The 26,664-nt window shown below is 35.8% G+C and overlaps 2 protein-coding genes across 2 annotated transcripts; both read right to left on the minus strand.

The window, feature by feature from the left end:
- Window positions 13,428–19,071, minus strand: LOC109235765 (chaperonin CPN60-2, mitochondrial-like). The gene is made up of 18 exons (XM_019402005.1): window positions 18,896–19,071; window positions 18,772–18,796; window positions 18,535–18,666; window positions 17,114–17,273; window positions 16,813–16,988; window positions 16,468–16,563; window positions 15,993–16,097; window positions 15,781–15,867; window positions 15,608–15,697; window positions 15,441–15,521; window positions 15,282–15,350; window positions 15,097–15,174; window positions 14,909–15,004; window positions 14,663–14,762; window positions 14,470–14,573; window positions 14,219–14,324; window positions 14,054–14,132; window positions 13,428–13,967 (listed from the first exon to the last, which is right to left on the minus strand). Exons 1-18 carry the CDS (start codon window positions 18,931–18,933, stop codon window positions 13,862–13,864), a joined length of 1,728 nt encoding a protein of 575 aa, XP_019257550.1. The 5' UTR covers window positions 18,934–19,071; the 3' UTR covers window positions 13,428–13,861.
- Window positions 20,204–25,702, minus strand: LOC109236129. Its single transcript, XM_019402346.1, has 6 exons — window positions 25,288–25,702; window positions 21,913–22,025; window positions 21,728–21,786; window positions 20,728–20,989; window positions 20,583–20,619; window positions 20,204–20,463 (listed from the first exon to the last, which is right to left on the minus strand). Exons 1-6 carry the CDS (start codon window positions 25,700–25,702, stop codon window positions 20,204–20,206), a joined length of 1,146 nt encoding a protein of 381 aa, XP_019257891.1.

Genomic DNA, 26,664 nt, shown 5'->3' on the forward strand with positions numbered 1-26,664 from the left:
AACACTTATGTTCCTTTAGAGGCTCATAGACAGGTGTCGACTCATGTATAGTTTGGTAGGCCTTGTCGGCTGGTTTTTGTTGTATAGTCTCTCATGGTAGTGTGGTAGCTCGTACCTTATATATAGTTTCCTGATTGTCTAGTCATCCCATGTTATGTATGTTCATGCCATCATATTTTATTGTTGGTTGTCCATGACCCATGTCTACCATTTATATTGATCTCGTCAGCCCTAAAAAATAATAAAGAAGGTTAGATAAAATGTATGTTGGTACTCGGTAAGTATGGCCGGGTGCTAGTCATGGCCCTCCAGCTTGGGTCGTGACATCAAATTTGACCATTTGACGTAGAGAAGATGGCATTGCCTTAGCCGCATGTATCCAAGGCCTGCCCAATAACAAATTATAAGAGGCAACCACGTCTAGCACTTGAAATTTCACACTGAAACCAACTGGCCCTATCACCAATTCAAGCATTATATCTCCAGCAGAACCTTTTCCTTCCCCATCAAAACCTCGAACACATACGCTTTTCATGTGGATTCTTTCGGTGCTGATTTTTAACTTTTGCAAAGTGGACAGAGGGCAAATATTTGCACTGGATCCATTATCAACCAACACCCTGGTGACAAAATAATTTTCGCATTTCACCGTGATACAAAGAGCTCGATTGTGTTCCGTACCCTCTATAGGAAGCTCATCGTCTGCAAAAGTGGTCCTATTTGCCTCGAAGATCCTGCTAACAATATTTTCTAATTGATTCACTGTGATCTTATCAGGAACATGTGCCTCGTTCAGAATCTTCATTATGGCCCTGCGGTGTTCATCCGAATGTATCAACAAAGATAACAGAGAAATATTAGCTGGAGTTTTCCTTAATTGTTCAACAATGGAATAGTCTGCACTTTCATCTTTCTAAGAACTCCTCGGCCTCTTCCTCGGTAACTGGTTTCTTCACTGGCATTTGGCAATCCTTGGAGGGCTTCGCCTTCCTTAATTCTTTGGAGGTAAGACATCCTCCGAAATGAGTCAGTCCTCCGATCTCAACAAATTCTTCCTCCACTTCTTTTCCCTTGTGTGTCATTATTGTTCGTTTGTAGTTCCACGGGACATCCTTTGTCTCAACCGCTGGCAACTGAGTCACTGATTTAATAGCAACAGGGGTAATGGGAGACCCTTTCACACTACAACAGGCTTGCTTGGCATCCCTGGTACCACCAACTTTGGCTTTTTTTGACTTGCCCCGACACCGTTCAAAGACCCTTTTGCAAACATCACACGTTTTCTAGATACCTCATCTTGCTCCACAATCTTAGCGGGTTTTTCAATTTCAACGGGAGGCCTGAAATGAGGAGTGCAACAGTATGGATCTGAGGTCTTGAAAGTTGGTTTTGTAGCATAGTATTGGTCATCAGGAACATTGAACAAGGTTTCACTAGAAAATAGAGGGATGGTGGCATGGGGAGGAGCTGCAAAAATGGGAGTAGTTAATGGCGCGCGATATGAAGCTGTATTGGCGGGTGGAGCATGAAAAGGCTGGGACAAGGTGCCAGGGTAGTTGTGGCAAGGGGTAAAGCCTGGGGCATGTTGAGGGGAGAGATCAACAGCATTGGGAATCTGGGATTGTGATGGTAGTGGGACGGAAGCAAGATTTTCAATGTAGTTGGTGAGGAATGAGGGTAGAGGATGCCCACTAATCCAAGCCTGGTACATCTCTATTATCTAGCTTTTCAACCTTCGGGCCTCTTCTTTCAGCTCAAATTCCGATTCAACAACACCTATGTCTGATCCCTTACTAGTCATGGCTGTCTTGCTGTTTGACCTAGCGTGTATGGATGAGTCGCCCAAAACCACAAACTAACCACCTTCCTGTGATTAATAACAAGGATAACAAGGAGGAGCAAAATAGAGTCAACATGTTAGCGTTAGGGCATTTATCAGGTAATAACATCACATTGCGTGCAATGCACCTAGCAACAATTAACGGTTCTAGAATTACTTCGAGGGTTACAAGGTCATTTGGCATCATCCCAATTTTGTTCATTTCAATCTTCTCTTTCTAGCACTTCTTGGCTTGCTCATTTTTCCTTCCTTTTTTCTTTCTAATTATCGCTCTTTTCTTTCCTCTCATTTCCCACGACCCACAACTTCACCCTCTTTTTTCCTTTTATTTTTTTTTCTCTTTTTCTTTTCTTTTTCTTTTTCTTTTAATAAAAAAATGATTCGATCGAACCCTATGTAGGTTGCCTACGTATTATGACGCCGCATGAATCAGATCTTTGTGTAGTTTTGGAAAATCGAGAATAGACTAAACAAACTGCCGTCCGCTTTTTTTCTTAATGACTACTTTGACGAGATAAGGGAAATAAAAGAAACAAAACTATTCTAAACTCAAGCTTAACGGATTTTTTTTGTTTTTTTTTTTTTTTGACACAAATTCTCTATTAAGGAAAAATCCTAGAAGAGAAAAATATTTTTTGACTTTTTTTTAGTAAGAAAATCATGTTGTTTTCTTTTTCTTCTATATACAATGTCCTAAAGTTCTAATGAAAATAAAAGGATTTTTTTTTCATTTTTCACTGGTTTCCCAAAGAAGAACCTCAAAAGAAAATCTTTTTGGATTTTTGAAATTAATACCTTAAAGAAAACTCTTTAAAGAGGTACTAAAGAAAATTCTCTTTTTTTGAATTTTTAGTCCTAATATACTAAAGGAAATATAAAAGCAAAAATTTTCTATTTGGAGTTCTAGAAATTAATTTCCCAAGGAGAAACACCTCACAAAATTATTTTTTTTAATTCTAGAATTGGTATTCTAAAGAAAACTTCCAAAGGAAAATAAAAACGCAAAATCTCTTCTTCTTTTTTATTTTTGATTTATAACACACTTTTTTTTTTCAATACAAAAATAGAAAATACAATAACCAAAGACTCGACATTACTGTACAAAACTAGAAGGTAAAAGATAACATAAAAGAAAAACAGACTCAAAACATCAAAAGAAAAATCTCCTTAAGCAACTCCTGAATGGATGGTCCCGGGGTGTATGTCATGCCCAAACTCCGATAAGTAGACCCACACCTGTATGAGAAAATTAAGACCAAATAAAGTTAAAGACCTATAATGCTATGTGAGACAATAACACTCCCTATTGGACACGTGCAAAACATGATTGTGATTATTTTTGCAAAATGGCTTATTTGGCCAAAAGGTGGCTAGAAGTGCAAAATTTGGCTAAGACCCCGCAAAGCCAAGAACCTAAGATTTACTAGGAAGATCGGACCCTATGTGGGTTGCCTACGTATCACGCTCCAAAAGACGAGAATCAGGTATGCGTAGTTCGGGCAGATTGGATACGGGCGAGAATAAAAAAATAACTAATTTAGAGAAAATATGTTTTTTTGTCTTTTCTTTTTTAAAAAATGATGAAACATGCAAAATCTTTTTTGATTTTCTTTTTCCTTTTTTTTGATTTTTGATTTTCGGAAAATGATGAAAAAGTGCAAAATTTTTTTGAATTTTTCATGCTTTTTTTCTTTTTCTTAATAATAATGTAACAAAAAACATAACTGGACCCTACTTGCTTTATTTTCACACTTCACCCTCTTCTTTTTCTTTTTTTTTTTCCTCTTTTTTTTTCTTTTTTCATTTGCCCTCAACTTTCATTGGTCCGCCAAATGACACTTTTACCCTTGGAGAAATGCAACATGTAGCACATAGGATGCATCAAGATGGTCTGTTATTTTGGGTACACCTGTCCTAGACGGACCCAACCTCTGTGTTGAGTCCCCAAATTCAAATGCACATGATGCAAACGAACGTTCCTACTAGGAATCCGGCATGAGGCTGCGTTATTCTAGGTTCAAAACCTGAGTATGTTGTTCTAGACTTGTGCACCCGAGCGGACAACTCGAGCCGAGGAGGGGGCTACGTACCGGGAACCGAAAGGCCATCCGGCTTAGTAACTTGTCCGAGCCTCTTTCTTATTTCAAGGTATGACACTAACAGAATAGGGAGTCACGCCAGCGTGCACATCCCCGAAGATGAGAAGAGAAGGGTTTCGTAGCAATTTATATACAGTTCAAATAATATCAAAGCGGTAAAAGCAACATTTAGCACATTAGGCCCGAACATGTAATAAAATCAGATAATAAACAAAGCCAATTATAACAATTATTCTAAGCTCGAATTCTGAACCCTGAACCGGAAGTTCTGGGTTCTTGTCCCCAGCAGAGTCGCCAGAGCTGTCACACCTCCTTTTTCCTACACCCCGGGAAGGGTATAAGGGAGTTTTTTTCCAATTTAAAGTGACAATCCAAATGGGATTATTTTATTAAAAATTCAGAGTCGCCACTTGGGATAATTTATGGTGTTCCAAGTCACCGGTTTCAAATCCCGAATCGAGGAAAGATTGACTCTGTTTTACAATCCGCGAACACAGAAATCCGGGTAAGGAATTCTGTTAACCCGGGAGAAGGTGTTAGGCATTCCCGGATTCCGTGGTTCTAGCACAGTCGCTCAACTGTTATATTTGGCCTATTATCTGATTTTACTACATGTTTTAACCTATGGTTCAATTTCAACTTTATAACCGCTTTTATTTAATATTTTCTAGGAAGATTTAACGTCACATAAAACGCGTTTTGAACCACGTCACATAAATGCACCCGCAATCCGTAACACACTTATCTAACGTTGTTGAGTTTTAAATTTGGGTCACATAAATGCGCACCCGAGTTTAGAAAGGTAAATTAATAAAGTAACGCGCCTAAAGCAACTCCGCACTTTCAACTTTGCGAGGACCATGGAAATTCAACTAAATGGCACGCCTCGATTTCTAAGGATTAAAAATTATTAATCACATGAGGGCCATGCATTTGAGATTTTGTTTGGCACAGCACACCTCGATTCTATTAAAAGACTTCTAGATTTAATTTTGAGGGCCATAAACTACTTGTATTATATAATATGGCCCACCTCAATCATTAACCAAAGAAAACTAGTTGATTAAAGAAAAACCTAAAAGAATTCGAAATGCCTTTATGCTAAAGCACGGACTTAATTAACTACCCTAGGCATTTTACTAAACAAACCACTAACCAAAGGAGCGTTTCTTTTTTGACAGCTAGCCAACGAGGAAATTTGGGCCGGCGTTGCAGAACAAGCCCAAACGATATAACATCACAGTTTCGATCTTCACAAATCCCTTCTGACTTGGGCCCAAGGTGAGCCCAATTCTCATGTTCCAAATTATCCATACCAAACTAAATAATGCCAATCAAATGATGCCAACATGAACATGAAATCGATTTAGCCAACTTAAACTCTGATTTTTAAATATCAAACTCCAACTACCTTCCTAGCTTTCTGATTTTAATTATTCCAACATGACATGACCAGATAACATTATGAATAAAAAACAACTCAACATTAAACCATCAGGTTGACTCAATTTTTAACTAGTTTTAAAGGGCAATTCCAAGCTACTTAAATCTTTGCTTAATCCATGTGACTGATAAATGAAAACCTGTGAAGTGACCCAATGAATAAACATAAACCTAAACCTTAAGCTCAAAAATGAACATGCTTACAAAACAGAATCTGCGTAAATCAATATACGTACAAGCCAACACCTAGCATTTCAATGAATTCAAATAGACATCAAAATTAAAACATCACTGATCTTTAGCAGAAACTGAACAAAGATCCACAACCCAAAACATCAAATTAAACCTCTGTTGCAAAGCCTTAACAGCCCTTTACCCAACACACACTCGAACTTATTAAAAATAAAACTGAATAGCTAGAGTCCATAGTTCATTTATTATTGCAAACTCAGATTCACTCCTACTCTCAAACATAGATTTCAGAATATCTTACTCTCACACATGGATTCAGAATATACTAGTAATGAAAGAAAAAGCCTAACTGACATTTATAATTCGAGATCTACTATAAAGTATTGCAACAGTAAGAGAAACAGGGGAAACTAAATTCAAGTGTAGCTTGCATTCAGTCAGAATTTCGCTTGAATTACATGTTCAACAGTCACTCATTGTTCATGGGCTAAAGAGATACCTGGAAAGCAAAGATAATAAGAAGAGTGAAAGATCAGCAGCAGTATAACAGTCAGCCCAGATTTGACCAATCAAGCAATGAAATCAGCTCATAAAAATCAATGGAAGAGTAGGGGAAGTCCAAAATCAACTCTAAACCAAAAGCTCAAGCCATTTTTCAACCAGAAATGTAGCTAGGGAATTTTTTAAGTATTCTAGCTAACAAAAGGAAATCAGAAATCCAAACAGGTAGAATTTTGATGGTTTTTCAACAATGGAATGCAGGAATTTCAGAACTTAAAAGTATTCACCCGTTTCAGCTGTTCTCCAATCTGATTCCCCCAAAGAATTCAGCAAATGTGTCTTTTATACAGGGGAATTAGGGCAGCAGTAAAGTTTTCAGATTTTGCTCTTTGCCCCTTTTAATATTTTCATTCTAGCTTAGAAAACCTTAGTCAACTTTTGTTTTTGCTCAAATACCCTTAGTGTAAGACTTAGATTTTTAGTTTAATCCTCACTCTCCCTTTCCTAGAAGCTTCTCACAGCAGTTACTAAAGATTCCCTACCCCAATTTCTCCAAACACCCCTTAGGGTACTGTTAATTACTTCAGTGAACCAGACCAAAACATGGGTCAAATTGACCCAATTCAGAGCCCCATAAATCTGTAATCCCCAATTAATTCCCCTCTTGGGCTTTTGATTCTTTCAGATCCCAATTCAAATTAACCACAGATTCAAAATCTTAAGAACTGGCCAAGTTTTTCCCAAAAGAAGAAACCCGAAAACCTTTCTTTAAAAAGCAACCAAAACAATGACAAAAAATGAGAACAGTAATCATGCCATTGACAAAAGGAACTAAACAAAACGAACATGATTGAAGAACAGACTTGAGAAGAACAAATGGACAGTTATCAATTTCGGCTAAGACTTGAGTCAAATTTCAACTGAGTTGTCTAAAGAAAAGAGAAGAAAAGAAGAAGAAAGAAAGCCGAAATAACAAAATGAAACGAAATACAGAAAGAACTCACCGCACAAAACTCGAACTCGAGACCTGACACTCCGACTTCATCCCCAAATAATGTTAATCGCTTGTTCTTTGTCAAGAACAAGCAAACAACACTATTTTGTGACAAAACCGGCTCTGAAAACTCATGAGGGTTGGAGCAATCATCCTGCATGCCTAGGTTTGGATTTGGATCCTAGAACTCGGTCTTTGGATTTAAGATTCGAGGAGTTTAAGGAAGATTTGAGGAAAATGAGTTGTGGATTCAGTATCAGGGGGTCGTGGGGGTTTCAGGGTGTTAGTTTGGGAGTGATTGGGGTGGTGCAAGGCGGCGGCGCCACCAGAGATGATGGAGGGAATTTGGGGCGGCTGATGGTCTCTAGGGTTTTGAGTTGAGGGAGATGAGAGACGAGACGGGGGGTGCTGAGGGGGTGGTCCATTTCGGACAGTCTTATATGGGGGAAGGTTTAGTTTAGGTCCGTTAGATTAGATGAAATCAACGGTGGGGATGGGAAGGCTAAAAACGGCGTCGTTTGGTCTACTAGTGGGGCAGACCGGGTTTGGGCTTGGACTGGGGCGGATTTTGGGGAAAATAGATTGGGCCTGGGAAATTTAATTGTAAAAGCCCAAAATCAGACCTCTTTTTCATTCTTTTCCTTTTTCTTCTTATTTCTCTTTTTAATTCCTTTTTTTTCTTTTTTCAAACTTAAAATAAATAAAATCCCAAATTAAATCATAAAACCAAATTAACCTATCAAAAATACTAATTAATTCTAAATAATAATTATCACAAATAATTAAAACCCAAATTAAAGGAACAACTATCAAAAATCAAAAACTAAAATTAAAAGGCGCAAAATAAGTTATTTTTTATGATTTTCCCCTTTTTTATAAAATAACTAATTTGCTAATTAACCTAACAAATGTAAAATTAAATCCTAAATGCAAATGCAACATACTTTTTGTATTTTTCATGAATTAGATAAAATAAACGTGCACAGACAAATGCAAACAGTCGACAAAATGCCACAAAAATCTACGAAATTGCAAACAATGGGAAAGATTTATTTTGTTTGAATTTATGGGAATAATTCATATAGTGCAAAAATCACGTGCTCACAAACATGAGCCGACAAGTCCATACAATCTTTTACGTACATGTCATCTGTCTACAAGCCCCTAAGAATACATAATTTTCATAAAGGTCGGAACAGAGTCCCGCCATACCAAAAAATACACGTCTAAATCATACTAACCAATCAAGCAACTCTGAAGCAAATGGAGCGCACCAACATCTTTCGTTGAGCTGATAGCCTACTCGGAGGACTCTCGACCTGTCCATCGGTACCTGCGGGCATGAAACGCAGCGTCCCCAGGCAAAAGGGACGTCAGTACGAATAATGTACCGAGTATGTAAGGCACATAAATAACTACAAAACAGACATGGAGGACATATAGAGTAAATGCACCACCTGTAAGTCCGGATAACTTTTGCAAATCATGAAATAATTATAGTGTCATGCATATGCGTATGAATGTCATGTCGTGCATAGGTACATGTTTCATAACATCATCAGCCTCTGAGGGCATCCCATCATATCACCTTGGCCACTGTGGGCAAAATCATCAATGTATACCAGCTGATCAGGTGGTGGTGTGTATATAACGCCATAACCTTTCCCATATATATATATACGTGTATATAACGCCATCTGGTCATGGGTCAATGTACATGAATGCAATGCATGAAAAGTACGTTAATAAAATCTTTCGGAATGTCATAAGACCATTTTGCCTTTGAAAAGTACGTTAATAAAATCTTTCGGAATGTCATAAGACCATTTTGCCTTTCAGTAATACCATAAAGTAAACTCTTTTCAACTTTCGTATTTTTACGAGGCCCATGAACAGATGATAAAATATTATGACACATGGAAATTCAAGAACATAGATATCTCTAATACTTCTATGAATAGAATCATGTAAGGAATTTGTGCATTTGCTCGTTTCGTTTGTGTTTTGTAGATCATGCCAAAAGAAAGAAGGGATAGCCTTAACATAACCGGAGTAAGGAAAACTCTGTATAATATGGAGAAGATTGCACCGTACTCCTCTAGAACCGCAAAATTTTTACGTTGAACTGTTGAAGATTTACGTTGCTACAGGCTTAACCACTGTTAGAAAATTTACGTTACGTTGAACTGTTGAAGTTACTTAACGTATAAATTCTGATTTTTGGAGTGCTCTTTTGAGGATGAGAAGTAGAAGTGTCACGTTCAGGAATGAAAAAATGGTGAAGTTATGAAACCTTGGAATATAATATTAATGTTTTCAAGAATTGCAATCCTTGGAATTGGAAAGAATATTTAGTCTTGTGACACATAATCAAGGAATGACCTTAGTCATATCCTTATAAGGTGGCTAGCTGCCACGTTGCTTGTGGGGGTGGGAATTATTATTCTTTATCCACTTATTAGTTAGTTAGGCAATGTCCCTATTACCCGGTAATTAACCAATTACCCGTATAATTAAGAATTATTTTTACTTACTTAAAATATTACTCACTTATCACATACCTTACTATCATGGCCATGTGATACCTTGTATGGCACTAGTCCATAAATATCGGGTATTTTAGCTCGGGCCGTATTTTACCCCAAAATACCAAACTTTGACGAAAATTTATTTTCTTTGACTTGCTTCCCCTTTCACCTTCACGAATTTACTCATCACTTGTAATCCTTATAATCTCCAAATAATCTTTTCCTTGGACTGGTGTGAATTACCTTACGACAAATTCAACGTACAATACTACAGGGTGCAATACCGTCGTAATGTAATACTGCGAAGCGTAACATCACCGTAATGTAATACTGCAAGGCGTAACATCATCGTAATATAATACTGCAGGACGTAACATCATCGTAATATTGCGGGGTGTAACAGATGGCAATAGAATTGGGTTCTATTTCCTTTACCTTATTTTTGATTATCTATCCTATAAATTATGAAATTCAATATTTTGAATATATAGTAGGATAGACCGTCATGATCTTACCACATATTACGTTTTGCATATAATGCAATGACTAGGAATAACTAGAATTATATTAGTTGTGCCGAATGATGTTTAACTAGTTGGTATACAATTCAGTAATATGCATAAATATATTTTCAAGGTTGTAAGATGAATTAGGCTTTGATGCTTTGAAAATTATTTTGAGATTATGAAGATGATAATTTATATGTATCAGTAAAGATATAAATATGTTAGTTTGATAAGAATAATATATCAAACAGAGAAAATATAATAGTGGGTTAAAATGATTTAGTTGGAAAGCCATTTGAAAAGAAAACTAAAATTCTCGTGATTTTCTACTCCTATTATGGAGACTAAAATCTTCGTGATTTTCTACTCGTGCTTCGAGATTAAAATCTGCATGGATTTTTACTCAATCTTTAAGATTAAATTGTCGTAACGTTCTATTTATTTTCGGAGATTAAAGTCAGAGTGACTTACTACTCACTTCGGAAATCAAAACCTAAGTGATTTTTCACTCTGACTTTTTACTCGGTTTTAAGATTAAAAACTTCACCATTTATTAAATCTGGTTGTGTTAGATATTACTCAGTTTGACGATTAAAAACTTCACCTTTTGTTAATTCTGGCTCTATCGTGACACAAACAACAGTTTATGTGGTTGGCTCTACAAAGTAATAGGAGCGGCAAATATGAATCTGCTTTTTAAGAAATATGTTGGAATATGGCATTATTCATCAAACGACTACTCCTAGTCACCGTAATCTAATGGAATTGCGGAAAGAAAGAATAGAACGTTAAAGGAGATGGTGAATGCCTTGTTGATAAGTTTGGATTTACCCCAAAACTTGTGGAGGAAAATTGTTCTTACAGTTAATCGAATACTCAATCGAGTTTTCCATAGCAAAACGCAAGGAATCCCAACTTAAAATATTTTAAAATATGGAGGTGCTTAGCGAAAGTACAAGTTCCTAAACCCAAAAGAGTAAAGATCCGACTGAAAACCGTTGATTGTGTTTTCATAGGGTTTGCAACAAATAGTAAAGCATATAGATTTCTGGTTCACAAATCAGAAAATTCAGAAATTCATATTTATATGGTGATAGAATCAGATAATGCTGAATTCTTTGAGAATATTTATCCGTATAAAAAGGAGTGTGAGTCGTCTAGTAAAAAATTAAGCGACCTCGGGAAGAAGTAAAGAAAAGTATACCTAATGAGGTGAATCCAAGACGTAGTAAACGTCAAAGGACAACTACTTCCTTTGGATCGGATTTTCTAACATTCTTGTTGGAAAATGAGCTTCAAACTTAGAAAGAAGTTATGTCTTCCTCGAAAGAAGCAGTCAATAGTGAGATATAATTCATATTAAATAACCATTCTTGGGAGTTAGTTGATCTTACTCTAGGGAACAAACCATTGGGTTCCAAATGGATTTTCAAGAGGAAAATAAAAGATGATGGCACTATTGACATGTATAAGGCAAGACTTATTGTCAAATGGTATAGACAACAATAAGGCCTTAACTATTTTAACACATACTCGGCGGTTATGAGTATTGCGTACATATGGGTGTTAATTTGGCTACAATATATAGTTTGGAAATCCATCTAATGAATATGAAAACATCCTTCTTAAATGAAGATTTGGAGAAAGAAATTTATATGGAACAACCTAAAGAGTTTGTGGTTTCTGAAAAATAAAAGAAGGTGTGCAGATTTATTAAGTCTCTTTTTGGAATAAAACAAGCACCCAAATAATGGCATATAAAGCTTGATCACAAAATTTCAAATGTTTTAATGATTAATGAATAATAGAAAAAGCACATGAAATGTTTGAAGTGTGGGGGCGTTCAGCTTATGCATAACAAAAGCAAATGTTAGACATGATGTCTATATTATTTAGAAGAACTAGATGATATGATTCTTCGAATCCCATGAATCCTTAATGGATATTGATATGGTAGTCCGTGAATTCGTTACTTGTTCAGTCTTAGTGGTGACTAGTTGATGAAACTACTAATTCAGAGGTTGTTCACGTGCCTTTCCAGAAAGATTGTGTTCTTTCTTAACCATTTATAATGTTTAGTTCTTTTATGAAAGGGTGTCACTTGGAAGGTTGTGACTTTTCATGAAAAGATGTGTCTGTACTTTTTTTTATAGATTTGATCGTTCATGAACGGATGTATTAATACGTTGGTCTATAATATAGTGAATCAACCGATGAAAATGATAAAAATCCATAGCAAGATGGATTTGCTTTATGAATGAAGGTATTATAATGTGCATATCGTATAGACGTGTATTCTATTGTGGAGTATGAATATATAGCATATAAATGCTAGTAAAAGGCGGAGTAGTTGCAAATTTATTAGATATTAAAAAATTGTGGCCATAACTGATGCCAAACATTTCAAATGTTGTTATGACATAATATTGCTACACTAAGTGTAGTCAATAATGTGATACGCAATAGACAGTCAAGACGTATTAGTCTATGACATAAGAAAGTCTGTGTTGAACTATCATGACAGTGAAACGAGTCTTGAGATATTAGAAATATACTCAATATTATGCTTTGCACTATAATAAGTAACATGCGATAATGGAGGGGTATAGTGATACGAATTAGATCACCGGTTGACTGTCTTATTTTTTAAATCGACAAGTGAATATATTTTTACAGGCGGTGGAGGAGTGGTGTCTTCGAAATCATCCAAATAAACGTGCATTGACTGCTCTACAATGGAGGCTGAGTTTATAGCCTTAGACTAGGCCGGTGAAGAAACAGAATGGCTCCAGAATTTCTTAAAGATATTTCATTTTGACCCAAATCATTGGCACCTATATACATATGTTATTGTGATAGTTAAGCGGCAATGGAAGCATTGTAAACATTATGTATAACGAAAAATCTCTTCATATACGACGAAGACATATTTCCATTAGACAACTACTCTCTATGGGAATACCAATTGATATGTTTTGTTGCAATAATATTTTGCAATCCTAAATCGTCATCGATAGATGCACAATGAACTCGTAGTGCAGGGGTATTATTTTGAATTCCAGGTCTAAATGTAGTATTTTCTTCGAGAAAAGAAATTATATTTTTGCTTTTACATAAAGAAGATGCATAGCAAAAACATAGCCTTACTATTGGTTGGTGAATAATCCATGGTTGAGAAGCTATTCAACTTTGGCTTGATTCATTGGCTTATTATCATGCCTACTTGCATAAAAGGAGTTTAACTTCTATACAATGACAAGAATTTTTTAATATCTTATTTTATGAGCAGAAATTATGAATATCAATCCATTTACAACCTTATACTATGGATAATCATAACTTTCTCATCTATTACCAATTTGGCCACAGGGTGGTACAACAGCAACACAACAAAAAACCTAGTAGGATACCATAAGTGATGTCTAGTAGTTTGTGTGCAAAGCTTATCCTAGACCCTCGACACAGGAGAGATGAAATAAAGCAATTCGACTAGGAGGTGACAGCAAGATTTTGCTGCATGTAAAATTGTAGAAATAAGTGGGGGAGAGAAATTGTGTTTCCGGAAATGAAAAAAAAAAACTAACAAATTCTCAACCTACATATAGATGAATTCACAATAGTCTCTCTTACTATGGGTACAATGGGCGCCTATCCTCTCATAAAGATTCATCAAAATGGGCAACAACCCTAAATTTATTTTCATTTGTTCTAACCAATTGTGAGTCAAGCAGCTTCAATTACTATTCTTGGCTTTTCTATTAGTAGTCCATGCCACCCATGCCACCACCCATTGCTGGAGTTTCTTTCTCATCCTTAGGAAGCTCGACAACAACTGCTTCGGTCGTGGTCAAGAGAGATGACACGCTGCATGGAACACAATAGGGACTTTAGCAAGAATCCAATGTCTACACTGAAAGACCGAGAAAATACAAAGAGTGTCGTAGGCTAACCTGGCAGCATCGACCAAGGCTGTCCTGATCACTTTCAACGGGTCAATGATTCCTGCCTTGACCATATCCACATATTCACCTGTTGCATAGAAACAGTAGTTAGAGAAAATGGGTGATGTTTGATCAGTCATAAGTTGAAACGGGACAAAAGATGAAGATCAAGACCTTTGGCAGCATCATATCCAAGATCAGTGTCATCCTGCTCCAACAGTTTACCAACCACGACTGCACCCTCTACTCCTGCATTTGAAGCTATTGTATGTACAGGTGTCTGCAATCACAGGTTCAACCATGGCATAAGTTGTTAGCAATTCAAGATACTTTCCAAAATGGGCATCACATTTGAGCTGAACCACTCTATTTCCGAGAAGCTATATTCTAGACTTAAATAGCAGAGATAAAGGAAGCAAGCAAACCTTAAGAGCATTCTGAATAATCTGTACACCAATTTTCTGGTCAAAGTTGGCAGTTTCTAATTTATCCAATTCCTTTGCTGCATAAAGAAGAGCAACACCACCACCTGCAAGAAAAAAAAAAGAAATTATTAATCTCCAACTAATTAGTTATTCCTACTTAGCTGGGGATTATGAAAAACGGAAATATAATAACCTGGAACAATTCCTTCCTCGACGGCAGCCTTTGTGGCATTCAAAGCATCGGTGACTCTATCTTTCTTTTCGCCAACCTCAGCTTCACTAGCTCCTCCGATCTGAAAATTAATCCAGTTAAAATTAATATACATTCTACTAAGGCACGTTTTAATAGCAACTGAACTAACATGCAACTTCCTTCAACTTAAAAAGGAAAGTCCGAATTCTTCTTGTAGTTCTGCATTTGCACAAGTTGCAGGCATACCTTTAACACAGCAACACCTCCTGAAATCTTAGCTAGTCTTTCCTGCAACTTCTCCTTGTCATAATCAGATGTGCTGAGTTCAATGGTTGATCTAATCTGCAAATACAAAGAGCACAAGTATATGCTCAACCCCATGCTGAAGTGCAGTGCTTGTACCAATATTGGTGCAAAACAGAAGCAAGACAAACCTGTTCACATCGCTCCTCTATGGACTTCTTCTCACCAGCGCCATCAAGAATGACAGTATCATCCTTGGAAATAGCCACCTAGGAATATCGAACACGTATCATATTACTCACAATTTTCTCATGCATTATACATTCAGGTATACTAAAGGAATGGCTACTACAGCCAAAAGGCGCGGGAAAAGTACCTTTTTACATGATCCCAGCATATCCAACTCCACATTTTCAATGTTCAATCCAAGCTCTTCTGTTACAACCTACCACACAGCAGTAAGAGACATTGGTTGAGGCATCTTTAAGACAAATATTAACTATCTTATACATGAGCACGGTAAATAAGTTCTCACTTGGCCTCCAGTCAAAATAGCAAGATCTTGCAAATTAGCTTTCCTGTTTTCACCAAAGCCCGGTGCTTTAATGGCACAAACCTGTAAACATTTACAGACAATATGCAATCACCAAACTGAAGACAAGTTAAACAACAAACAGCACCGCAAATATATAAGCAACATACTTTGATTCCAGCACGAAGCTTGTTCAAAATAAGAGTGGCAAGTGCTTCACTGTCCACATCTTCAGCCACAATTAAGAGGGGCCTTTGCCTCTGAATAGATCAAGTAAGAGTAAGACAGACAGCTCCATGGTTAATCTCAGAAACCAAATTGATAATCTCAGAAAGAGGATTACCTTCAGAGCCAACTCTAATGCTTTCACGACAGCATTAACGCTTGAGATCTTTTTCTCATGAATAAGAATTAGTGGATCATCGAGTTCCTGCCAGATATATCAAGAGAATAGTGAGTTCAAACGGAAAGAGCAAGCAAGTGCAATATATGAGAAGCATGCTGGCAATACGATCTCGTGCAAGCTTCACTAATATTAGCTAACTAGAGACATACACATTTCTGATTCTTCTGATTTGTGATGAAGTATGGTGAAATGTAACCTCTGTCCAGCTTCATCCCTTCAACAACCTCCAACTCATTGAACAGTGTCTTTCCATCCTGCATGATGACAGAAATGAGTTATTTACAAGTCTTCAACAACTCAGCCAAAGTACAGACCAAAGAGGATGATACAAATTGAAGACCAGATGTTTTTCTTAACCGAGCAACAAAAGAATTTATCCAAATTCCATCTTGCTTAATTTCTTGCCCAAATTCTCCCTTTCACCAACAAAAATTGCTCAGGTCTCACTGAGTTAGTCAGTAAACTAACATCCTCTGCTTTAATTACACCCCAAAAGCATATTAAATCAGAAACTTCCAACTTTTGGATACACGCTTTATAGCTTACATAGGTAAATATAGGACAACAGAGACCACGAGACTAGTACAAACTCCGCAAACATAAATAGAAAGTAGAATTACTTACTTGAATAGTGATGACTCCCTCCTTGCCTACTCTCTCCATAGCCTTTGCAATTAGCTCACCAATTTCTCTTTCTCCATTTGCAGAGATAGTCCCAACCTATCAAAGGATTATAACAATATCAGAATCTTATGGGAAATAGTGCATAACAAAGCAGATGATTGACTTCTATATCAACTCCAGTGACTAATTTAATCTCTCCACGGGGCTATTTGTTACTTTCTGCTTTTCTTCCTTTTTACCATTATTACTTCCCTTCGAGGATGGTTTTGAGTAAAAGGTAGAGATCTGTGAGTACCACAAAACACTGTAACATTTATGTGCAAGTACTAAAACTGAAAAAGATACCTGTGCAATTTCCTCTGATGTGCTGATCATCCGTGCTCTGCTTTTCAGGTTTGTTACAACGGAATCTACGGCCATGGTGATACCCCGTCTAAGGTCCATTGCATTCATACCAGCTGCCACTGACTTGCATCCTTCAGCAAATATTGCTCGGGTGAGGACTGTAGCACACGTGGTACCTGAAAAACAGAAAAACACAAAACCACCAATTATACTGGGGCGGAAAATCATAAATTCAGTCTTACGAAGTAACAGAACATAGAACTCCAGCAGCAGAGGCAATACCAGACTTCTAAAGACTTACCATCACCAGCAACATCATTTGTGGCATTGGCAACTTGTTTTACGAGGCTTGCACCAACATTTTTTATTTTGTCCTTGAACTCAACACTTTTTGCGACAGTGACACCATCTTTTGTTACTTTGGGTGCACCCCAACTTTGTTCAATCACCACATTACGTCCCTACACAATAAACTTCTAACATCAATTGCCATTCATGATGATGGAGTTACCACCAGAAATACGCGCTGGTAATCAACAACTTTCTCATCTCCTAGAAATATGCCAACAAAATTGAATGTTGCTGCCCCAGTGTTCTCCAAGTTCGACTAGCAGGAACAAGGAGTGATAAAAAGGCAACTAATTCTACTTTCGCTTCAAGGGAACGAGTTGGCCAGAAATGTCCGAGTTCTGCCAACTAGAGAGCGAAGCGACCAACAGCTTGACATATCAGAGTAACTATCAGAGCCAAAAAAAAACCCGATAACAATTTACAGTTGAGGCAGGTCCCTCTACAATGCCATTTAGGTCGTGTATGCCCTAATGAGTACTTTCCAGTACACTATAAGAAGCATGTGAGCATCTGAAGACAGCAAAGTATTAATGGTTGATGGAAACTAATGACATGACTACAGAATTGCATTTATGTTTTCCATTTCCAAAGAATTGAGCACCTATGCCCGTGAAATTGTTGCACTTGTGTATGAATAGAAGCATAGGTCCAACAAATGACCAAGTCAAACAAAAGACAACATAGTCTCATCACAACCCATCAAAACAATATAATTTATAATGTACACGGATAGGAAAATAATTATTTACTAAAAACAAGAATATTTCACCAAAGTTCAGATTCAGTACTCTCTACAGTTCAACCTATTCAATGTTTGGCAATTCTGAAGAACTTTACACTCGTACAAGCTACATAAACAATACTACAAGTCTTCATCAAATAGCATAAACAGTACTACAAGTCAATCGTTTTTATAATTAACATTTCAAAAAATATATATATATATATATGCACAATTGCAGTAGAAATAACTGTTTCACTTCCAGATAGCAATAATAACATATAAAGTAGAACAAACTAAGTATATGCACTAATGGGGTTAAGAAAAAAGTCAGCTTTGGACCCATAGTGACTTTAATTTAGTAGAAACAAGAATATATTATCAAAGTTCAAATTTTTAGCACGAGTTCTAATAAAATCTTGAGTAACAAGTATTCCCTCTAAGGTTCAAACTATTCAACTTTTGGTCAACAACAACAAACCCCGTGAAGTCTGGAGAGGTTAGTGTGTACACTGACCTTACCCCTACCCTGTGATGTAGAGAGACTGATTCCGAAAAACTTTCCACAATAAGAAACTATATAAGAAGTACTACAAGTCACAATAGTTCTATAATAAACAATATTTATAATCACTTAATAAAAATTTCACCTTTGGACCCATAGTGACTTTAACAGCATCAGCAAGTTCCTCAACCCCTTGAAGCATCATAGCCCGAGCTTCAACTCCAAATCTAATGTCCTTTGCAGCATAATTTCTACTCCAATTTAACCTTCCACCAATCTGCAACAACAAAAAAAAACCATTTAAACAACAAATCCAAAATACAGCTCTTCTTGATCTGTTCAACAACCAAAAAAAAAAATCAAATTTACAAATATTTCCCACCTGCTGGGTGCTGGTTCTTGCAACTCTGTACAAACAAAGAGAAATGGTATTTGTTAATTAAATTAATAAAGATTATATTTTTCTAACACAATCAAGAAAAAAGTTATAGAATATGATTATAAACCTGGCTTTGGAAGCAAGATTTGCTGCAAAACGATACATTTTTTTGCAACTGAGAAAATGGTGGTGAGAGAGACAGAGAGAAGTGGGGGATGAATATAGAGTTTTTAGGTCTTTTATTTAGAGAGGAAAGAGAAGGGTCTAGAAGAAGCAGCTTCTAGGGTTTTAGGGTTTTACTATCATCATTTCATATTTAAGAGTATATCCTGTATTCTCTAAAAAGAAAGTATATATGAGAGAAGGTTTAAGAAGAATTTAAGCCTTTAGAGGTTTTTAACTTAAAAATAGGAGTAAAAAAATGTCAATCTGTAGTTCTCTTTTTTTTTTGAAAAGAAAAAAAAATATTGTAGTGAAGAATGTTGTTTAGAATAATAGAAAATGGAAAAAGGGAAAAAGTATTTCTTGTATTAAAAAGTTGCCTAATTATAATTTTAGTCCCTCAAAAACTATTTTTTATAATTTCTTTTATTTAGAAATAAATAGAAGAATAAGATTGTTGCAATAAATCTATATAATTTTTTTCGTCATTAACTTACATATAATTAAAAGACTAAGCAAATTAAAGGTCATAAACAGTGAAGGCATAATAAAAGTACGACGAAAAATTATATGTAAATTAATAAGCGCTTAAGAAAGCTTTGTTTATGTGGGCAAATATTTTTTCTAAATTTTATTCTCTTTTATAGTATTGAATCATATGTACGTCATCGACTAATCATAATAAATTATTATACTTCTTTTAGTATAAAAGATATGTAAGTTAATGCAATTTTGCTCTTTTTCCTTTTTTGATATTCCAAACAAGAAAGGATAACATCATCTTTTCTTTTTCGTGTTTCCCTCTTTTGATATTTCTTGCACCAACCTTATTCTTTTATTTATTTCTAAAATTCTTTCTATTTCTTTTTTAACTTGAAGTATTAAGTTTTTCATGTTCTGAGAATGACTCAGTCATGTGAATGAGATGGTTATAATTTTTAAAGTGCCGTGACGGAAGGAAAATCTGCTTAATCTCCAATCATATTTCTAACTTTTAGCTGTGATAATTTAATATATAATATGTGTGCAGAGGGTCAAGACGATGGGTGTGGAAAAAGGTAGATTTAAGAATTAAATTTGATGTTTCTACCTTTAGGTTCTTACCCAAATTCATAATACTTTTTTTTGGTAATAAACATCTTTGTATTAACCACCAATTTAAATATTTGCAAAGCAGTAGATCACCATGACCTACTTCCAAACTAGAAAAAAAACATCTCAATTTAACCTTCATGGCCTCCTAACCTCATTTTATACAACTACTCATGTTAAACTATTCAGCATTAACATTTTGTAAGAAGGACACGAGTATAACCCTCAGCTCTAATATTGCACATGCAGACCACTCCCTGGCAAGGACATCATATGTAGTTCCTTGCTTCTCAATGATCCTTGCATTCCTCTCTATCCACACTGTGTGAGTATACTCTGTATACACTAATTTGAGCAGCGTGGCCACCTGAGATCGCCCATTTGTTTTCATTACAATCCAATGATGCCAGCAATCCACAATGTTGTAGGAGGGTGTTGAATCTGTAGCCAGTGCATGAGTCTGGTCCATAAGCTTCTACCATATGCACATTCTGCAAATCTATGATTTCTTATTTCTGGAGTTTGATTGCAAAAGTAGCATTTGTTTTCCACTTGCATACCCCAGTTCTTCAATCTATCAGCAGTTAGCAATCTTTCCTGAACTTGTAGTCACATAATGAATACTGCTTTAGGTCGTGCTTGATTCTGATACATTAATCCTTTCCATTGAACTTTAGGCAAGTCCCCTAGCAGTTGCAAATATACCTGTTTGATTATAGTCCTTTTATGAGCTGGGTTATTGCTAGCTAGTGATATCCAGATTACTCCTTGCTCCAATATTTTCCTGACCATCCAAGATGCCTGCTTTGGAGCTCTCATGGTTGCAAAGACTTGATCCTTTATGTAATAGCTATGGATCCATTTGATCCAAAGCTTGTCTTTCTTGTTTGCTAATTCCCAGCAAATTTTTGTGATTGCAGCCTTATTCCATAGTGCCAAGTTGATCAAGTTAAGCCCCACTGCTGCTCTAGATGAACAAATCATATCACATATGTCACTAAAAGCTTTTTTAGTGATTGTATTCTCCCCGACCACACTTAGTGGTAATACATTTCCTCTTTAGCGGTAATAAATATTGCCACTAAAACCTTTACCGGCAATTGTTAATTTGCCATTGACTGCAGCGTCGCTAAAGGCTTTAGCGGCAGTTCTACAGAGTGCTGGTAAAGATACCAATTATTGCCGCTAAAAGTCCTTAGCATTTAGCAACATTTATTTAGTAGCAATTAAAATGGCCATTAAAACTCCGTAAGAAATGTGCTAGCTTATACATTCAATAGCCTTTATTATTGTCAGCAAAAATCAATTATATGCTAGTAAAGGAAATTTGTTTTAGCGGCAAATGTAATGGCTACTAAAACTACTCTTGTATTGGCCTTTATTTATGTCTTCTTTAGCTTTTGTTACAGCTGAAAATTTAAATGTAAATATACAAAAGTTTGTAATAAAACCTGCTAGTATCCATTCTTAAAATCATAATGTACTTCATTAAATTCACAATCGTTACAAAGTGTCAACAATCTAAGAAAAAAATAAACTATTTGAGTCAAATGTCATTTCAATTATAACAAAAATCTATTTTCAAACTCCTAGATCATTTTGAATTCTTCCACGTGAAATTCCAGTATGAAGATTCAATTGCGCGCCAAAAAAATAGGCTAAATTGTGCCAGATCAAGTTGCATCCAAGAACTCGTCCAACTTACAGCTCAAACTTCACTGATATATTGTAGCTTTCAACTAACATTTGAAGAGTCTCACTAGACTATAATCATACTTCAAATGCAGTCAAAAAGAGCTTCAGATAATGAACAGAGCCACTCGTAGCGCAGCATTACCAATTGTTCGCATTGCACAACCATGTTTGAAGCTAAAATATTCCAGAAACAACCACAGCCCAAAATAAAGCAACATCCCTGATTCTTGTTAAAGGAATAGATGCACCGGATTCTTCTATGTAAACGAAGGTAGGCATATATGCATCTTGCATAGTGAAAGTATTTCCTTCACATAATGAAAAATAAGCTTTGCTAAGTAACTCAAACAACACTAAACAAGGAGAGTAATAGAACAATACAATAACCGGCTTAATACATATATAAAGTACATCCGATTTAGTCTTGGTGTTGTGTGACTTAATACTTGAAAACTAGCACAGCGAGGAAGAAAAGGTAACCATAATGTTTGTGTACAAACTTAGAGAAATCTAAATAAACTATCAGATCAAGTCATTTAGTTAGTGTAGTATGCTGAGCATGTGGTGATCAAGCTGGACTTTAATGCTATTACAGAGCCAAATTCTGTATGAAAGATTATGATTTGCACTTAAAAAATTAATTTGAAGGATATATAAAATAGATATTGTAGTACAATGTAAGAATTTTTTGACCCTATTCAGCATTTGCACGTTTTAAATCCAGTTTAATTTTATATCCGAAATTCCCATTCAACACATAAGAACATATAAGCTGCAGAGCACCAACAAGAAGCAATTTTATCACCACAAGAACATAACATAACTAAGTAATTGAAAATAACAAATCATGTTTAATCTCAAGTAAAGAGTGCATCTCAGAAATGAGTCAAAAAAAGAAGCTTACTACAGATATTTGGAAGGCAACAACGGACAGCAAGACTTTGTTAGCTTTCCTTTCGAATAGAATTTGACTAAAGTGCTTAGAAGATCCTAGCTGTGTGAAGATTTCAGTTCACTTACAAATTAGTAGTCTTCCCAGAAATAAAAATTAATTACCACTTCATAACCCATACTAACCATATTCTAGCACCATACCATCAGGCTAGTTGTCTTCCTCCAAATGTCTATTTTGGCGTAGTACCTATTTATTGTCTGGTCTATTCAAGTAAACAATTGTTGGAGCTTGACCTTATGGAAATAAAAGAAGCAATAACAGGTTCATCACTTGCAATAATACAATATGAAAGACTTAAGTACAATATTAAAATAAGAATAGAAGTAGAATGTATTGGTATAAATCAAAAGTCAATATAAAACAAGAAGATGTAAACATCGTTTGAATGGTATGTTACTAGCTACTGAATTAGTAACATATAACGTATAGCACTTGTATGCAGCTAATTCTACCAATCAATGTACCAATAAGAAAATAAAATATACGGATCAGAAATATTAGGTCGATAAAAAGAGAACGTGAAGGCACCAGGACAGAAACTAAATTTTGATATGGCAAGTGTCTTCCTTCAAACATCCATCCGATTACCGCATAAAAGAGTTTTTTTATCCCCATAGAAAATCTTGACCTCATAGATTCATGGCTAAAGAACAACGAGATAACAGGTGCTACGCGAACACAAACAATCATTTACCATGTGAATGTAACTACTACAAATAATACACATTTTTAGTGCTTGCATAAATACAAGGCATAATAGATAAAAACCTAAATAAAACTATACTTTGAATTAGTCATCCCAACCACATGGTAATAGCACAGTACATCCCAGACATTTAGTTCTTTACTTAGGCAATAAAATTTTCATGTTTAATAGAGGTGCAAATAAAAATTAAAGCTTATTAATTGTGAAAAATGTGCAAAATAATGCGAAATTTAATAGGAACAAACAGTTGTATGTTGCCTAACTTGACTCTAGTGATTCCAAAAGTGTATCCACCTCACTCTAAAAGCTTTTAAGTTACCACCTTTGTCAAGGGAAGCCGGTGCACTAAGCTCCCGCTATGCATGGGGTCCGGGGAAGGCCCGGCCATAAGGGTCTGTTGTATGCAGCCTTACCCTACATTTCTACAAGAGGGTATTTCCACGACTCGATCCCGTAACCTCCGGGTCACATGGCACCAACTTTACCCGTTACCACCTTTGTCAAACACCTAAAAATAAGAAAGCATCACAACAACACATAAGTTAGAACCTAAGGCAAGAAAATATAAGCAGAAGTACTTTTTAGTTAGCTAGAATATAAAGAAATTATTTGTATCTTTATTGTATCAAACAATTTTTTATTGTTGCATCATTTTCTCCAATTTTCACCTCTAAACCAGAGAAGATGATCCTATCTCTGCTTATGATATAGACGTTACAGCTCATTTGTTCTCATTATACATATTCTTAGAAACCCCATGATTTGCTGATATAATTTCTTATTATACAATTCATTCAACCTTTATCTCTTTGCGTGGGATAATAGATTTATGTTCAAATGAAAACATTGATGAATAATAACAACATAACTTAACATCCTAATTTAAATCAGAGGTAAGTCCATTGTTCTTCAAAATTTAACATGTAAAGTGAATCTAACCTAACTCATAAACAAAGGAAATAAAACGGATACGAATGTGTGAAATTGATATCTCATATTTTAAAGATTTAAAGACTATTTGTTTACAACATAGCTATTATATATAATTTGTTCAAGTGACATTATCTCTGTTGTGGCATTTTATCAAACATCAAAATGGCTTTGTCCTCCAAAACAAAATATTTCAAGTACTAATACGATATTAACAGATGAATTAGAACCAGATCAAATCATAAGTAATATAGAGAAAATAAATGAATCATCCCGATCTCTTATGATTACAAAATGAGTGCAAAGAAGCGCCAAATTAAAAAATTAAACTAACATATATAATAGAAAATTGAAAAAGAAAGAAAATAGAGAGCTTACTTACTCCAATGTGACAATTGACATAGAGATGGATGCAGGTCGAAGCAAGTGTCGTACAAGAAAAAACATGAGGAAATCAGATTCCTATTCACCCATAGAAAAATTTAAAATATATACCCAAAAATTTACCCCAAATTGATAGCCAGTCAACCATTACCTATACTGCAGTTTCCATAGGTACTTTGATCTTCACAGTCATGGAAGTTTGGAAGGGTAATCAAAAATAATAAAAAACGATGAATAGCAAATCAAAAAAAGTTATACGACGAGATTAGTTAGAGAAGAGAGAGGGAAATAAAACATATAGGGTTAACTTTTGGAGGGAAGTTAAAAATAAAAACTGTCTCTTTTTCTGACCATTTCCATTAATCGCCGACAAAATTTAAGCTTTCCTTGCCAAAGTCTGTTTGCCAATAATATTTTAGCTTAGCGAATAAATTAGTGACAATTAGCTTATTGCCACAAAATAATTGCCATTAAAAGCCTCTTTTGTTGTAGTGTAGGCATCAATTGCCTTGACAAACTTTAGCCGGAATAATGAAGATTTAGGCCCGATAAACTTGAATACCAAAGATCACATGTTGCACCAATTGAGTTCTACCTGCATATGATAGCTTCTTTGTTGTCCAAAAGGATATCCTGGCCACTATTTTATCAATTAGTGGCTGTAATTGCATTACAGAGAGCTTCTTTATATCAAGTGGTGTGCCAAAAGATCTGAAAGGGAGAGTTCCTTGACTATAGCCCAGTATCTGTTGAATGTCATGTTTCACCTCTGAGCTGACCCCTCCATAGTAAATAGAACTTTTTGTCGGGTTAGCTTTAAGACCAGTTGCTGCTGAGAAGATATTGAATTTGTCATGTAAGAGTGCTACAAATGTAGCATCTCCTCTTGTAAATAGAAGAAGATCATCCGCGAATCTCAAATGAGTTAAATCCAGCCTTGAACACATTAGACGATAATGAAAAGCCTTCTCTTGCTTCAAAGTTTTCAAATTACTACTCAAGCATTCCATTGCTATGGCAAACAAAAAGGAGAGGATATGGCCCCTTGCTCGAGCCCTCTAGTTGCATCAAATAGCTTAGTTGTTTCCCTGTTAATGAGTATAGTATAGTTAACAGTTGTCACACATTCAAGAATCCACTTAGTGAATTTGTCTGAGAAGCCCGAGCCTTCTAACACCTGATGTAGGTATCTCTAATCCACTGTGTCATAAGCCTTTTGAATATCCACCTTGATGAGACATCTTGGTGAAATATTCTTCCTAGAATAAGTCTTAACCAGCTCATGAGCAAGTAATACATTATCTGCCACCTTTCTGTCTGGAATAAACCCTGCTTGAGTATCAGAAATAATAGAAGCTATAACTTTCTGAATTCTGTTGGCCAATACTTTGTCGATGAGTTTGTATAGTGTTGTCCGACAAGTTATTGACATGTACTCTTTAATGCTTGAAGGGTTAGGAACTCTAAGAAGTAATGTGATAGTTGTGCAATTGATTTCTCTAAAAAGCTTCCCTGATTGAAAGAACTCCTTGACTGCTTGACAAATTTCCGAGCTGAGAAATGGCCAGGCTAATTTGAAGAATAAGGCATTATATCCATCTACCCGTGGTGATTTATCATCTCCAATAGCACACAGCCCATCATTGATTTCCTGCTCAGTAACTTTAGCACAGAGATTGACCTGCTGCATATGATTGAGAACTGGTCCTAGCTTCATCACCTACTTATTTACTGCTAGCAAATGGACTGCTGTTGATCCCATCAAGGACTTATAAAAGTCAATGATCTCTTCTTGGATCTGGTGATGGTCAGTAAGTCTATCTCCATATGTATTAATAAGTTCTGTAATGACTTTTCTTTGTCTTCTTTCCTTCATAACTGCTGAAAAATACTTGGAATTTGAGTCTCCTAGTCTTATCCATTTAGCTCGAGCTTTTTGTTGAAGGATACTTTCTTCTATTAATGACCATTT

This window comes from Nicotiana attenuata, chromosome 12 (genome assembly GCF_001879085.1).
Source record: "Nicotiana attenuata strain UT chromosome 12, NIATTr2, whole genome shotgun sequence".
NCBI classification, from domain to species: Eukaryota; Viridiplantae; Streptophyta; class Magnoliopsida; order Solanales; family Solanaceae; genus Nicotiana; species Nicotiana attenuata.